General features: G+C 44.2%; 1 protein-coding gene across 1 annotated transcript in view; it reads right to left on the reverse strand.

Annotated features, from left to right (window-relative positions):
• LOC139409442 (podocan) overlaps nucleotides 1-14,710 on the reverse strand; it is a 34,572-nt gene extending 19,862 nt beyond the window's left edge. The window contains exons 1-4 of the mRNA XM_071154604.1: nucleotides 14,435-14,710; nucleotides 12,844-12,904; nucleotides 12,128-12,496; nucleotides 7,587-7,680 (exon numbers count right to left, since the gene is read on the reverse strand). Coding sequence (XP_071010705.1) covers nucleotides 7,587-7,680; nucleotides 12,128-12,412 — 379 coding nt within the window. The 5' untranslated portion in view covers nucleotides 12,413-12,496; nucleotides 12,844-12,904; nucleotides 14,435-14,710. The remainder of the gene's footprint in view (nucleotides 1-7,586; nucleotides 7,681-12,127; nucleotides 12,497-12,843; nucleotides 12,905-14,434) is intronic.
• Nucleotides 14,711-15,773: the final 1,063 nt, after the last annotated feature.

Genomic DNA, 15,773 nt, shown 5'->3' on the forward strand with positions numbered 1-15,773 from the left:
TGCTTAAAAGCATATACAACACAGAAGATAAAGATCAGACTGCTTTGCTTAAGTGAAAAAAGCTGGACAGCCAATAAGAGAAAATAACACACATATGTTAATCATAATTCCAGCTAAGCATATATTATAAATGGGGTGGATCTAGAAGAACTGGAGCCCAGTCTGTAAACCCGACAGTCTGCCAGAGGCTGCGATTCCACATGGACCCAGACAGAGAGACAGAAAGAACAAGACAATAATAATAGACACAAACAGAGTTCTCACAGTTTGTTGTCAACAAATAAAAAAATGTCCAACCATACATAATGTCTGTATCTCCACTGGCTACTTTCAGATCTCCGTCCCCTGATGTCATTCATTTGTTGTTTTCGTTTGATTCTTTCTCTCTTAGTCTCTGTGTCTGGTTTATCTTGCATGTGTAACGGATGTGAAACGGCTAGCTTAGTTAGCGGTGCGCGCTAAATAGTGTTTTAATCGGTGACATCACTTGCTCTGAGACCTTGGAGTAGTTGTTCCCCTTGCAGAGGGAGACCGTGTCAGCGTGCAGGCGCACGGCCTCCAACAGGAGTTGCTAGAGCGCGATGGGACAAGGACAACCCTGCCAGCCAAACCCTTCCCTAACCCGGACGACGCTGGGCCAATTGCGCGCCGCCCCACTGGTCTCCTGGTAGCGACCGGCTGCGACAGAGCCTAGACTCGAACCAGGATCTCTAGTACCACAGCTATGCAGTGTCTTAGACCACTGCGCCACCCGGGAGGCCCCTCTGTCTAGTTTTAACCTTGCTCTGTCTCTCCCGTCTCTGTCTAGTTATTACCTTGCTCTCTCTCTCCCGTCTCTGACTAGTTATTACCTTGCTCTCTCTCTCCCGTCTCTGTCTAGTTATTACCTTGCTCTCTCTCTCCCCTCTCTGTCTAGTTATTACCTTGCTCTCTCTCTCCCGTCTCTGTCTAGTTATTACCTTGCTCTCTCTCTCCCGTCTCTGTCTAGTTATTACCTTGCTCTCTCTCTCCCGTCTCTGACTAGTTTTTACCTTGCTCTCTCTCTCCCATCTCTGACTAGTTATTACCTTCCTCTCTGACTAGTTATTACCTTGCTCTCTCTCTCCCCTCTCTGTCTAGTTTTTACCTTGCTCTCTGTCTAGTTTTTACCTTGCTCTCTCTCTCCCGTCTCTGACTAGTTATTACCTTGCTCTCTCTCTCCCGTCTCTGACTAGTTTTTACCTTACTCTCTCTCTCCTGTCTCTGACTAGTTTTTACCTTGCTCTCTCTCTCCCGTCTCTGTCTAGTTTTTACCTTGCTCTCTGTCTAGTTATTACCTTGCTCTCTCTCTCCCGCCTCTGTCTAGTTATTACCTTGCTCTCTCTCTCCCGTCTCTGTCTAGTTATTACCTTGCTCTCTCTCTCCCGTCTCTGACTAGTTTTTACCTTGCTCTCTGTCTAGTTATTACCTTGCTCTCTCTCTCCTCTGTCTAGTTTTTACCTTGCTCTCTGTCTAGTTATTACCTTGCTCTCTCTCTCCCGTCTCTGTCTAGTTATTACTGTCTAGTTATTACCTTGCTCTCTCTCTCCCGTCTAGTTTTTACCTTGCTCTCTCTCTCCCGTCTCTGACTCTGTCTAGTTATTACCTTGCTCTCTCTCTCCCGTCTCTGTCTAGTTTTTACCTTCCTCTCTGACTAGTTATTACCTTGCTCTCTCTCTCCCGTCTCTGACTAGTTTTTACCTTGCTCTCTCTCTCCCGTCTCTGTCTAGTTATTACCTTCCTCTCTGACTAGTTTTTACCTTGCTCTCTCTCTCTCCCGTCTCTGTCTAGTTTTTACCTTGCTCTCTCTCTCCCGTCTCTGACTAGTTATTACCTTGCTCTCTCTCTCCCGTCTGTCTAGTTATTACCTTGCTCTCTCTCTCCCGTCTCTGACTAGTTTTTACCTTGCTCTCTGTCTAGTTATTACCTTGCTCTCTCTCTCCCGTCTCTGACTAGTTTTTACCTTGCTCTCTCTCTCCCGTCTCTGTCTAGTTTTTACCTTGATCTCTGTCTAGTTATTACCTTGCTCTCTCTCTCCCGTCTCTGACTAGTCTTGCTCTCTCTCTCCTGTCTCTGACTACTAGTTATTACCTTGCTCTCTCTCTCCTGTCTCTGACTAGTTATTACCTTGCTCTCTCTCTCTCTGTCTATCTCTGTCTAGTTTTTACCTTGCTCTCTCTCTCCCGTGTCTGACTAGTTTTTACCTTGCTCTCTCTCTCCCGTCTCTGAGTTATTACCTTGCTCTCTCTCCCGTCTCTGACTAGTTTTTACCTTGCTCTCTCTCTCCCATCTCTGTCTAGTTATTACCTTGCTCTCTCTCTCCCGTCTCTGTCTAGTTATTACCTTGCTCTCTCTCTCCCCTCTATGACTAGTTTTTACCTTGCTCTCTCTCTCCCATCTCTGTCTAGTTTTTACCTTGCTCTCTCTCCCCTCTCTGACTAGTTATTACCTTGCTCTCTCTCTCCCGTCTCTGTCTAGTTATTACCTTGCTCTCTCTCTCCCGTCTCTGTCTAGTTATTACCTTGCTCTCTCTCTCCCGTGTCTGACTAGTTTTTACCTTGCTCTCTCTCTCCCGTCTCTGACTAGTTTTTACCTTGCTCTCTCTCTCCCGTCACTGTCACTGTCTAGTTATTACCTTGCTCTCTCTCTCCTCTGATCTCTGACTAGTTATTACCTTGCTCTCTCTCTCCCGTCTCTGACTAGTTATTACCTTGCTCTCTCTCTCCCGTCTCTGTCTAGTAATTACCTTGCTCTCTCTCTCCTGTCTCTGACTAGTTATTACCTTGCTCTCTCTCTCCCATCTCTGTCTAGTTTTTACCTTGCTCTCTCTCTCCCGTCTCTGACTAGTTTTTACCTTGCTCTCTCTCTCCCGTCTCTGACTAGTTTTTACCTTGCTCTCTCTCTCCCGTCTCTGACTAGTTATTACCTTGCTCTCTCTCTCCCGTCTCTGTCTAGTTTTTACCTTGCTCTCTCTCTCCTGTCTCTGTCTAGTTTTTACCTTGCTCTCTCTCTCCTGTCTCTGACTAGTTATTACCTTGCTCTCTCTCTCCCGTCTCTGTCTAGTTTTTAACTTGCTCTCTCTCTCCTGTCTCTGTCTAGTTTTTACCTTAATCTCTCTCTCCCGTCTCTGTCTAGTTTTTACCTTGCTCTCTCTGTCCGGTCTCTGACTAGTTTTTACCTTGCTCTCTGTCTAGTTATTACCTTGCTCTCTCTCTCCCGTCTCTGACTAGTTATTACCTTGCTCTCTCTCTCCCGTCTCTGACTAGTTTTTACCTTGCTCTCTCTCTCCCGTCTCTGACTAGTTTTTACCTTGCTCTCTGACTAGTTATTACCTTGCTCTCTAACTCCTGTCTCTGTCTAGTTTTTACCTTGCTCTCTCTCTCCCGTCTCTGTCTAGTTTTTACCTTGCTCTCTCTCTCCCGCCTCTGTCTAGTTTTTACCTTGCTCTCTCTCTCCCGTCTCTGACTAGTTTTTACCTTGCTCTCTCTCTCCCATCTCTGTCTAGTTTTTACCTTGCTCTCTCTCTCCCGTCTCTGACTAGTTTTTACCTTGCTCTCTCTCTCCCGTCTCTGTCTAGTTATTACCTTGCTCTCTCTCTCCCGTCTCTGTCTAGTTACCTTGCTCTCTCTCTCCCGTCTCTGTCTAGTTATTACCTTGCTCTCTCTCTCCCATCTCTGTCTAGTTATTACCTTGCTCTCTCTCTCCCATCTCTGTCTAGTTATTACCTTGCTCTCTCTCTCCCGTCTCTGACTAGTTTTTACCTTGCTCTCTCTCTCCCGTCTCTGTCTAGTTATTACCTTGCTCTCTCTCTCCCATCTCTGACTAGTTATTACCTTCCTCTCTGACTAGTTATTACCTTGCTCTCTCTCTCCCCTCTCTGTCTAGTTTTTACCTTGCTCTCTGTCTAGTTTTTACCTTGCTCTCTCTCTCCCGTCTCTGACTAGTTATTACCTTGCTCACTCTCTCCCGTCTCTGTCTAGTTTTTACCTTGCTCTCTGTCTAGTTATTACCTTGCTCTCTCTCTCCCGTCTCTGACTAGTTTTTACCTTGCTCTCTCTCTCCCGTCTCTGACTAGTTTTTACCTTGCTCTCTGTCTAGTTATTACCTTGCTCTCTCTCTCCTGTCTCTGACTAGTTTTTACCTTGCTCTCTCTCTCCCGTCTCTGTCTAGTTTTTACCTTGCTCTCTGTCTAGTTATTACCTTGCTCTCTCTCTCCCGCCTCTGTCTAGTTATTACCTTGCTCTCTCTCTCCCGTCTCTGTCTAGTTATTACCTTCCTCTCTGACTAGTTATTACCTTGCTCTCTCTCTCCCGTCTCTGACTAGTTTTTACCTTGCTCTCTCTCTCCCGTCTCTGTCTAGTTATTACCTTCCTCTCTGACTAGTTTTTACCTTGCTCTCTCTCTCTCCCGTCTCTGTCTAGTTTTTACCTTGCTCTCTGTCTAGTTTTTACCTTGCTCTCTCTCTCCCGTCTCTGACTAGTTATTACCTTGCTCTCTCTCTCCCGTCTCTGTCTAGTTATTACCTTGCTCTCTCTCTCCCGTCTCTGACTAGTTTTTACCTTGCTCTCTGTCTAGTTATTACCTTGCTCTCTCTCTCCCGTCTCTGACTAGTTTTTACCTTGCGCTCTCTCTCTCCCGTCTCTGTCTAGTTTTTACCTTGATCTCTGTCTAGTTATTACCTTGCTCTCTCTCTCCCGTCTCTGACTAGTTATTACCTTGCTCTCTCTCTCCCGTCTCTGACTAGTTATTACCTTGCTCTCTCTCTCCCGTCTCTGTCTAGTTTTTACCTTGCTCTCTGTCTAGTTATTACCTTGCTCTCTCTCTCCCGTCTCTGACTAGTTATTACCTTGCTCTCTCTCTCCCGTCTCTGACTAGTTATTACCTTGCTCTCTCTCTCCCATCTCTGTCTAGTTTTTACCTTGCTCTCTCTCTCCCGTCTCTGTCTAGTTATTACCTTGCTCTCTCTCTCCCGTCTCTGACTAGTTTTTACCTTGCTCTCTCTCTCCCATCTCTGTCTAGTTATTACCTTGCTCTCTCTCTCCCGTCTCTGTCTAGTTATTACCTTGCTCTCTCTCTCCCCTCTCTGACTAGTTTTTACCTTGCTCTCTCTCTCCCATCTCTGTCTAGTTTTTACCTTGCTCTCTCTCTCCCGTCACTGTCTAGTTATTACCTTGCTCTCTCTCTCCCGTCTCTGACTAGTTTTTACCTTGCTCTCTCTCTCCCGTGTCTGACTAGTTTTTACCTTGCTCTCTATCTCCCGTCTCTGACTAGTTTTTACCTTGCTCTCTCTCTCCCGTCACTGTCTAGTTATTACCTTGCTCTCTCTCTCCCATCTCTGACTAGTTATTACCTTGCTCTCTCTCTCCCGTCTCTGACTAGTTATTACCTTGCCCTCTCTCTCCCGTCTCTGACTAGTGTTTACCTTGCTCTCTCTCTCCCGTCTCTGACTAGTTTTTACCTTGCTCTCTCTCTCCCGTCTCTGACTAGTTATTACCTTGCTCTCTCTCTCCCGTCTCTGTCTAGTTTTTACCTTGCTCTCTCTCTCCTGTCTCTGTCTAGTTTTTACCTTGCTCTCTCTCTCCTGTCTCTGACTAGTTATTACCTTGCTCTCTCTCTCCCGTCTCTGTCTAGTTTTTACCTTGCTCTCTCTGTCCGGTCTCTGACTAGTTTTTACCTTGCTCTCTGTCTAGTTATTACCTTGCTCTCTCTCTCCCGTCTCTGTCTAGTTATTACCTTGCTCTCTCTCTCCCATCTCTGTCTAGTTATTACCTTGCTCTCTCTCTCCCGTCTCTGACTAGTTATTACCTTGCTCTCTCTCTCCCGTCTCTGACTAGTTATTAAGCAAGTTTTTACCTTGCTTACTCTCTCCCGTCTCTGTCTAGTTTTTTACCTTGCTCTCTGTCTAGTTATTACCTTGCTCTCTCTCTCCCGTCTCTGTCTAGTTATTACCTTGCTCTCTCTCTCCCATCTCTGTCTAGTTATTACCTTGCTCTCTCTCTCCCGTCTCTGACTAGTTATTACCTTGCTCTCTCTCTCCCGTCTCTGACTAGTTATTACCTTGCTCTCTCTCTCCTGTCTCTGACTAGTTATTACCTTGCTCTCTCTCTCCCATCTCTGTCTAGTTATTACCTTGCTCTCTCTCTCCCATCTCTGTCTAGTTATTACCTTGCTCTCTCTCTCCCGTCTCTGTCTAGTTTTTACCTTGCTCTCTCTCTCCCGTCTCTGTCTAGTTATTACCTTGCTCTCTCTCTCCCGTCTCTGACTAGTTATTACCTTGCTCTCTCTCTCCCATCTCTGTCTAGTTTTTACCTTGCTCTCTCTCTCCCGTCTCTGTCTAGTTATTACCTTGCTCTCTCTCTCCCGTCTCTGACTAGTTATTACCTTGCTCTCTCTCTCCTGTCTAGTCTCTCTCTCCTGTCTAGTTATTACCTTGCTCTCTCTCTCCCATCTCTGTCTAGTTTTTACCTTGCTCTCTCTCTCCCGTCTCTGTCTAGTTATTACCTTGCTCTCTCTCTCCCGTATCTGTCTAGTTATTACCTTGCTCTCTCTCTCCCATCTCTGTCTAGTTTTTACCTTGCTCTCTCTCTCCCCTCTCCATCTAGTTTTTACCTTGCTCTCTATCCCATCTCTGACTAGTTTTTACCTTGCTCTCTCTCTCCCGTCTCTGACTAGTTTTTACCTTGCTCTCTCTCTCCCGTCTCTGTCTAGTTATTACCTTGCTCTCTCTCTCCCGTCTCTGACTAGTTTTTACCTTGCTCTCTCTCTCCCGTCTCTGACTAGTTATTACCTTGCTCTCTCTCTCCCGTCTCTGACTAGTTATTACCTTGCTCTCTCTCTCCCGTCTCTGACTAGTTTTTACCTTGCTCTCTCTCTCCCGTCTCTGACTAGTTATTACCTTGCTCTCTCTCTCCCCTCTCTGTCTAGTTATTACCTTGCTCTCTCTCTCCCCTCTCTGTCTAGTTTTTACCTTGCTCTCTCTCTCCCGTCTCTGACTAGTTTTTACCTTGCTCTCTCTCTCCTGTCTCTGACTAGTTTTTACCTTGCTCTCTCTCTCCCGTCTCTGACTAGTTATTACCTTTCTCTCTCTCTCCTGTCTCTGACTAGTTTTTACCTTGCTCTCTCTCTCCCGTCTCTGTCTAGTTTTTACCTTGCTCTCTGTCTAGTTATTACCTTGCTCTCTCTCTCCCGTCTCTGACTAGTTTTTACCTTGCTCTCTCTCTCCCATCTCTGTCTAGTTATTACCTTGCTCTCTCTCTCCCGTCTCTGACTAGTTATTACCTTGCTCTCTCTCTCCCGTCTCTGACTAGTTATTACCTTGCTCTCTCTCTCCCATCTCTGTCTAGTTTTTACCTTGCTCTCTCTCTCCCGTCTCTGACTGCTCTCTCTCTCCCGTCTCTGACTAGTTATTACCTTGCTCTCTCTCTCCCATCTCTGTCTAGTTTTTACCTTGCTCTCTCTCTCCCGTCTCTGGCTAGTTTTTACCTTGCTCTCTGTCTAGTTATTACCTTGCTCTCTCTCATCCGGCTCTGTCTAGTTTTTACTTTGCTCTCTCTCTGTCTAGTTCTTACCTTGCGTGGTCAGACGGTTGTTTTGCAGATTTAGTGTTTCCAGTTGCTGCAGACGTGCCAGGTCCTCAACAGTTAATAGTTCTATCCGGTTGTTCTAAGACAAAGCGGAGGCATAGAGGAGACACACATATTATTTGCCAGAACAGCAATGCCTCATTCATTCATTATTGACTGACATAGACTAATTTGACTTCCGCCTTGGAGAGCATTCACTAATGCTTTTAAAACCTTACATCAGTCCTATGAAGGAAGATCTATCAGGTTTTAGGTGTGTGTGACCCACTTGTGGTAAGATCTATCAGACATTGGGTGTGTCTGTCAATGTCCAATTCACTCGTGCTAACTGACTGATATGTGACTAATGCAGGGGTGTCAAACACATTTCGCCCCGGGAGTCACAATTTTCAGCAAAGTCCGGAGGGCCTCACTGAAAATGTGTTGTATTTCCTTGCCATCACAATTTTCAAAAAATAGTCCTCTATCCATCGTTTTTGGATTTTTCTAGCTTTCATTTGGGTGATTATTAACGAGCTGGACACAGTCAAGAAACTGTATGAATACAGGTCCATTATCATTTCTATACAGTTTCAATTTAGTTTTAATAATTTTAAAGTACAGTACCAGTCAAAAGTTTGGACACCTAGTCATTCAAGGGTTTGTCTTTATTTTTTACTATTTTCTACATTGTAGAATAATAGTGAAGACCTCAAACTATGAAATAACACATATGAAATCATGTAGTAACCAAAAAAAGTATTAAACAAACAAAAATGTATTTTAGAAAACATTTCATGTTACAGTTAGTTTTGTTCTGTAGAAAAAAAAAAGAAAGAAAGAAAATGTATATACAGTACATACAGTATATATACAGTATCAGTCAAAATTTCGGACACACCTGCTCATTCAACGTTTTTCTTAATTCTTACTATTTTCTACATTGTAGACGAATGAAGACATCACAAATATGAAATAACACATATTGAATCATGCAGTACGCAAAAAAGAGCTGAACAAATCTAAATATATTTTATATTTCAGATTCTTCAACGTAGCCATCCTTTGCCTTGATGACAGCTTTGCACACTCTTGGCATTCTCTCAAACAGCTTCATAAGGAATACTTTTCCAAGTCTTGATGGAGTTCCCACATATGCTGAGCCCTTGTTGGCTGCTTTTCCTTCACTCTGCGGTCCAACTCATCTCAAACCATCTCAATTGGGTTGAGGTCGGGTGATTGTGGAGGTCAGGTCATCTGATGCAGCACTCCATCACTCTCCTTCTTGGTCAAATAGCCCTTACACAGCCTGGAGTTTTGTTTTGGGTCATTGTCCTGTTGAAAAACAAATGACAGTCCCACTAAGCGCAAACCAGATGGGATAGCGTATCACTGCAGAATGCTGTGGTAGCCATGCTGATTAATTGTGCCTTGAATTCTAAATAAATCACTGACAGTGTCACCAGCAAAGCACCCCCACACCATCACATCTCCTCCATGCTTCATGGTGGGAACCACACATGCGGAGATCATCCGTTCACCTACTCTGTGTCTCACCAAAGGACAAAAGGACAGATTTCCACTGGTCTAATATCCATTGCACTTGTTTCTTGGCCCAAGCAAGTCTCTTCTTCTTATTGGTGTCCTTTAGAAGTGGTTTATTTGCTGCAATTCGACCATGATGGCCTGATTCCCGCAGTCTCCTCTGAACAGTTGATGTTGAGATGTGTCTGTTACTTGAACTCTGTGAAGCATTTATTTGGGCTGCAATCTTAGGTGCTGTTAACTCTAATGAACGTATCCGGTGCACCAGATGTAACTCTGGGTCTTCCTTTCCTGTGGCGGTGTCACGAGTCCGACCGAGAGTGGCTTCCCTTCCCGGTCGGGTGGCGCTCGGCGGTCGTCGTCACCGGCCTATTAGATGCCACTGATTGTCTTTCCTCCCCCTCCTTGTATGTTTATTGGTAGCACCTGTTTGTGATGATTAGTTGGGCTTCTTTAGACAGCCGGCCCGCCTGTTTGTTGTGCGGGATTAATCCTTGTAACCTTCGGCTCTGTAGTAGAGGAACGTGTTTGTTCCTGGTCGTGCATTTTTCAGTTGTACATTTTTCATTCCCCGTGTTTGGGGCCGTTATTATTGTGAGCACCCTGTGGTGCGTTGGTGCAATTAAAGAGCACAGCATTGCACTCTCTGTCTCCTGCGTTTGACTCCACACCCACGACACCCGGAGCATTACAGGCGGTCATGACAGCCATTTTCATCATAGCGCTTAATGGTTTTTGAGATCGCACTTGAAACTTTCAAAGTTCTTGACATTTTCCGGATTGACTAACCTTCGTGTTTTAAAGTAATGATGGACTGACTGTAGGTGGGTGCCGGTACAGAGTCAATGTGCAGGGGCACAGGTTAGTTGAGGTAGTATGTACATGCAGGTAAAGCTAATTAAAGTCACTATGCATAGATGACAACAGAGAGTGGCAGTGGTGTGGAGAGGGGAAGGGGCAATGCAAATAGTCTGGGTAGCCATTTGACTAGATGTTCAGGAGACTGCAATAGAGACTGCATCATCTGTGGATCTGTTGGGGTGGTATGCAAAATGGAGTGGGTCTAGGGTTTCTGGGATGATGGTGTTGATGTGAGCCATGACCAGTCTTTCAAAGCACTTCATGGCTACAGATGTGAGTGGTACAGGTCGGTAATCATTTAGGCAGGTTACCTTAGTGTTCTTGGGCACAGGCACTATGGTGGTCTGCTTAAAACATGTTGGTATTACAGACTCGGACAGGGAGAGGTTGAAAATGTCAGTGAAGACACTTGCTAGTTGGTCAGCGCATGCTCGCAGTACACGTCCTGGTAATCCGTCTGGCCCTGCGGCCTTGTGAATGTTGATCTGTCTAAAGGTCTTACTCACATCGGCTATGAAGAGCGTGATCACACAGTCTTCCGGTACAGCTGGTGCTCTCATGCATGTTTCAGTGTTATTTGCCTCGAAGTGAACATAGAAGTAGTTCAGCTCGTCTTTTAGGCTGTTGTCACTGGGCAGTTCTCGGTTGTGTTTCCCTTTGTAGCCTGTAACGATTTGCAGACCCTGCCACATCCGACGAGCCTCAGAGCCGGTGTAGTACGACTAGATCTTAGTCCTGTAAATTTTTGCTTGTAAGCAGGAATCAGGAGGATGGAATTATGGTCAGATTTGCCAAATGGAGGGCGAGGGAGAGCTTTGTATGCGTCTCTGTGTGTGGAGTATAGGTGGTCCAGAGTTATTTTCCCTCTGGTAGCACATTTAAAATTTGTTCAAACTGATTTAAGTTTCCCTGCATTAAAGTCCCCGGCTAATAGGAGCGCAAACTCTGGGTGAGCGTTTTCTTGTTTGCTTATGGCGGAATACAGCTCATTCAATGCTATCTTAGTGCCTGCCTCTGACTGTGGTGGTATGTAAATAGCTACAAAGAATACAGATGAAAACACTCTAGGTAGGTAGTGTGGTCTACAGCTTATCATAAGAAACTCAACCTCAGGCGAGTAATAGCACGAGACTTCCTTAGATATTGTGCACCAGCTGGTGTTTACAAGAATATATAGACCGCCGCCCCTCGTTGTTCAGCCACGACTCCGTGAAGCATAAGATGTTACAGTTTTTAATGTCCCGTTGGTAGTTTAATCTTAACCGTAACTCTGCGATTTTATTGCCTAAAGATTGCACATTTGCTAGCAGAACTGAGGGAAGTGGGGGTTTATTTGATCGCCTTCAACTTCTCAGCAGGCAGCACACTCTCTGGCCTCTTTTTCTCAGCCTCCTCTTCATGCAGATCACGGGGCTCGGGGCCTGTTCCCGAGGAAGCCGTATATCCTCCGCCTCGGGCTCGTCAAAGTCGTGAAAGAAGAAAAAGGATTCTGCTAGTCCGTGGTGAGTAATCGCAGTCCTGATGTCTAGAAGTTATTTTCGGTCACAAGAGACGGTAGCGGCAACATTATTTACAAAATGAGTAAAAAAATAAGTCACAAATAACACAGATAAACAAACAAATAACACAATCAGTTGGGGGCATGTAAAACGTCTGCCTTCTGCTCCGGCCCCATTTTAATTTACTATGGACTTTTACCACATAGGGGTCTCTTCTGTATACCACCTCTACCTCGTCACAACACAACTGATAGGCTCAAACGCATTAAGAAGGAAAGACATTCCACAATATAACTTTTAACAAGGCACACCTGTTAATTGAAATGCATTCCAGGTGATTACCTCATGAAGCTGGTTGAGAGATTGCCAAGAGTGTGCAAAGCTGTCATCAAGGCAAAGGGTGACTACTTTGAAGAATCTCAAATATATTTAAAACATTTTGGTTACTGAATGATTCTATATGTGTTATTTCATAGATTTGATGTCTTCACTATTATTCTACAATGTAAAAAATAGTAAACATAAAGAAAAAACCTGGAATGAACCCCCCCCCCCCCCCCTCAACCCTCCCCACCGGTCTAATGGATGTGTGATTACCCACCTGTAGGAAGAGAATGTGGGTGTTGGGTGTGTATGACCCACCTGCAGCGAGAGAATGCGCGTGCTCTCAGACAGCTCACTAGGAAAGTCCATGAGGTCAACCCCAGCACAGTCCACTGCTCCCTCCTCTGTACAGCTACACTCGCCAGGACACACCACCGGCTCCACCTTCGCCACGGCCGGGACCAGGACGGTCTCTATCTCTGTCTCCTCCATGGGATCGTCCTCTTCCTCTTCCTCCTGGGGCTCCAGAGGGGCTTGGCAGTGCACCAGAGCCCAGGCCAGGAGCAACACAGTCAGGCCCTGCAGCAGAGATGTCCTGGCCATGTCTGCTGGTGGTGCCTGGTCGTCTCACTTCTTCAGCTACCTGACCTACCTGAGCTGCCCTGTACCACCGATGGTCAGATAGGTCTGGAAAACAGTTTAATAACAGTGTATTGCATCAAAGCATGGATAAATTAAGTAGATATTGTGTAATCAGTGCCCATAGATAACATATCACAATTAATAAGAGGGACACATTTTTTTATGTTGCCTTTATAGAGGTTTTCAACAGAAAATAAATGCTTACATTTACATTTTAGTCATTTAGCAGAAGCTTTTATCCAGAGCGACTTACAGTAGTGAGTGCATACATGTTCATACTTTTTTCATACTGAGCAAATAGAACAATGGTCCTGCATAGCCAAATTATATTTTGACAGGAGAGATAAAACATAAAAGGATGTGTACTACAGAAGGTAGCTCATGTTGCTCACATTGTCAGAACAGCAGGCCTCCCGGCGGTGGTTAGGCGAAGGAGGACACAAAGTGTAGTATCTGTGACAATAAAAAGCATCTTACATTTTAGTTCCACTGCCCCAACAACCAACCCTGGAGTGCTGAGCAGGGCTGGCCATCCCTGACAACCTGCAAGGACTGAGGATTGTTAGACATTTTGTTCCTGTTTGGCTTATTTTTCAAATCTGTTCTCTCATACCTTGTGTTGATTTTATGGGTTGACATACAGCACCCAGCATCCATGTTCTCTTTTATTAAAATGTCTTGTCCAATTCAGGTTGAATATTTTCCATATAGTTGAGTGAAATATACACAAAGTCTGTTGTTGTTTTTTGTGTGTTTTTACAATAAAGACATTGTGGTGCTGCTATGCAGTGTAGTTAAGTTGCCTTCTCTTGTGCTGATGGACATGTTCCAAACAGGCACTCTGCTCTCCTGGCTAACCTTTAAAAACCATTCATCTACCAGAGAGCGCATAGCACCAGTCTGTCCAATCCAGCTGAGGGACTGGAGAGACACTACTACTTCACCTCTCTCTGTGTGTGTGTGTGTGTGTGTGTGTGTGTGTGTGTGTGTGTGTGTGTGTGTGTGTGTGTGTGTGTGTGTGTGTGTGTGTGTGTGTGTGTGTGTGTGTGTGTGTGTGAACCAGGGGAATCACAGTGTGTCTAAACACCAGCCAAGTGTCTATGTTCACATCAGATGAGAAAAACATGTGACCCTGAGTATGGTGCTGTATCCCCCACACACATGTGCACACATACCACCCACTCTGGCAATAACAAATGCACAACGCATATAGCAGGAATCCATTAAACCCCACATGCACTATGCTACTCATAAACCGACTGATCACATTCTCATACCAACCTAAATTATTAGTTTACACGCTTAAAAACATTGAACATTGAATCAAAATCTCAGCTATATAATATTTTTATATGTTTTATGTGATAGTCTGTAAAAGCTCGTACACATCTGGACAGCTGTGCACTTGCACAGCTTACTATTATTCACTAAGATAATGGTTGGCACTCTGCCACTCAGTCCATAAACAGTCCAGTCATTCACTACTATATTACTATATGATTGGTGGCACATTATCAAATCATAGTCAGCCCATAATGCATTACGAACATTAGACTCTGTCCACATGAGAGCCATATAACTTGAGCCAGTTTGCTACAGCAGGAAAATCATTCTGCAGCAACAGGAAATGTGAACTATTATGTGGATTATAATTAATGGACATTTTTGTATGGGTTGATACATTTTTCATTAGGGAAAATCAAGTCTGACATTTCAAAGTAGATATAACAAACTTCAGAAACCTTTTTAAACCTCAAATATGCTATTCGTTTAAAATTGCACCATTGCAGTTTTCCTGCAACAGGGTGATCAAATTAAGATCTTACATTATATACAGAGCATCTATTTAAAGCTCTGGTCCACATGTTCAAAGTGCCATGAAGCATTATCGAACAAGAGCCTAACGTATAAAGTAACAAGCGTGCATGCATAAATACATACTCAAATATTACAGAAGATATCCAGTATACTTGCATTCTTTACCTTCTCTGACAGAGAGAGGTTAGCAGAGACAGAGGCAAAGCAGTCTGGTTTCCAGTCCAGCCAGAGACAGTCCCATAGCAGGATAGAGAGGAGCCACAGTAACTACACAGTCACTCCCAGGGCCGGCCCTGGTCAGTTCAGATCCAGATCCCCACCAGATGTGACAGGAGAGTGGGAGTGAGAGAGGAAAAGTTCAGAGAAAGAAGGAGAGATGGAAAGAGAGAAAGAGAGAGAGGGAAAACAGTGCGAGTGGGAGAGGAAACTGAGTTGAAGGATAGCCAAATGCCCAGAATTCTTTGCTTTCTTGCTTCTATTTTTTTAGTCGTCTGAGACAGGTTTTTACCAATCCCTATATGGTAATGAAAACATTTCATGTTGCAATTCGTTTTTTCTGTAGATAGAAAGAAAGAAAGAAAGAAAGAAAGAAAGAAAGAAAGAAAGAAAATGTATTTACAGTACATACAGTATATATACAGTACAAGTCAAAAGTTGACACACCTAATCATTCAAGGGTTTTTCTTTATTTTTACTATTTTCTACATTGTAGAATAACAGTAAAGACATCAAAACTATGAAATAACACATATGGAATCATATAGCAACCAAAAAAAGTGTTAAACAAATCTAAATATATATTTGATATTTGATATTCTTCAAAGTAGCCACCATTTCCTTGATGACAGTTTTGCACACTCGCGGCATTCTCTCAACCAGCTTCATGAGGTAGTCACCTGGAATGCATTTCAATTAACAGGTGTGCCTTGTTAGAAGTTAATTTGTGGAATTTCTTTCATTCTTAATGTGTTTGAGCCAATCAGTAGTGTTGTGACAAGGTAGGGGTGGTGGTACACAGAAGATAGCCCTATTTGGTAATAGACCAAGTCCATATTATGACAAGAACAGCTCAAATAATTCATGGCACACTTAACCAGCATGGCTACCACAGCATTCTGCAGCAATAGGCCATCCCATCTGGCTTGCGCTTAGTGGGACTATTATTTATTTTTCAACAGCACAATGACCCAACACACCTCCAGGCTGTGTAAGGGCTATTTGACCAAGAAGGAGAGTGATGGAGTGCTGCATCAGATGACCTGGCCTCCACAATCACCCGACCTCAACCAAATTGAGATGGTTTGGGATGAGTTGGACTGTAGAGTGAAGGAAAAGCAGCCCACAAGTGCTCAGCATATGTGGGAACTGCTTCAAGACGGTTGGAAAAGCATTCCAGGTGAAGCTGGTTGAGAGAATGCCAAGAGTGTGCCAAGCTGTCATAAAGGCAAAGGTTGACTACTTAAAAGAATATAAAATATATTTAGATTTGTTTAACACTTTTTTG

This window comes from Oncorhynchus clarkii, chromosome 5, assembly GCF_045791955.1.
Source record: "Oncorhynchus clarkii lewisi isolate Uvic-CL-2024 chromosome 5, UVic_Ocla_1.0, whole genome shotgun sequence".
Lineage (NCBI taxonomy): Eukaryota > Metazoa > Chordata > Actinopteri > Salmoniformes > Salmonidae > Oncorhynchus > Oncorhynchus clarkii.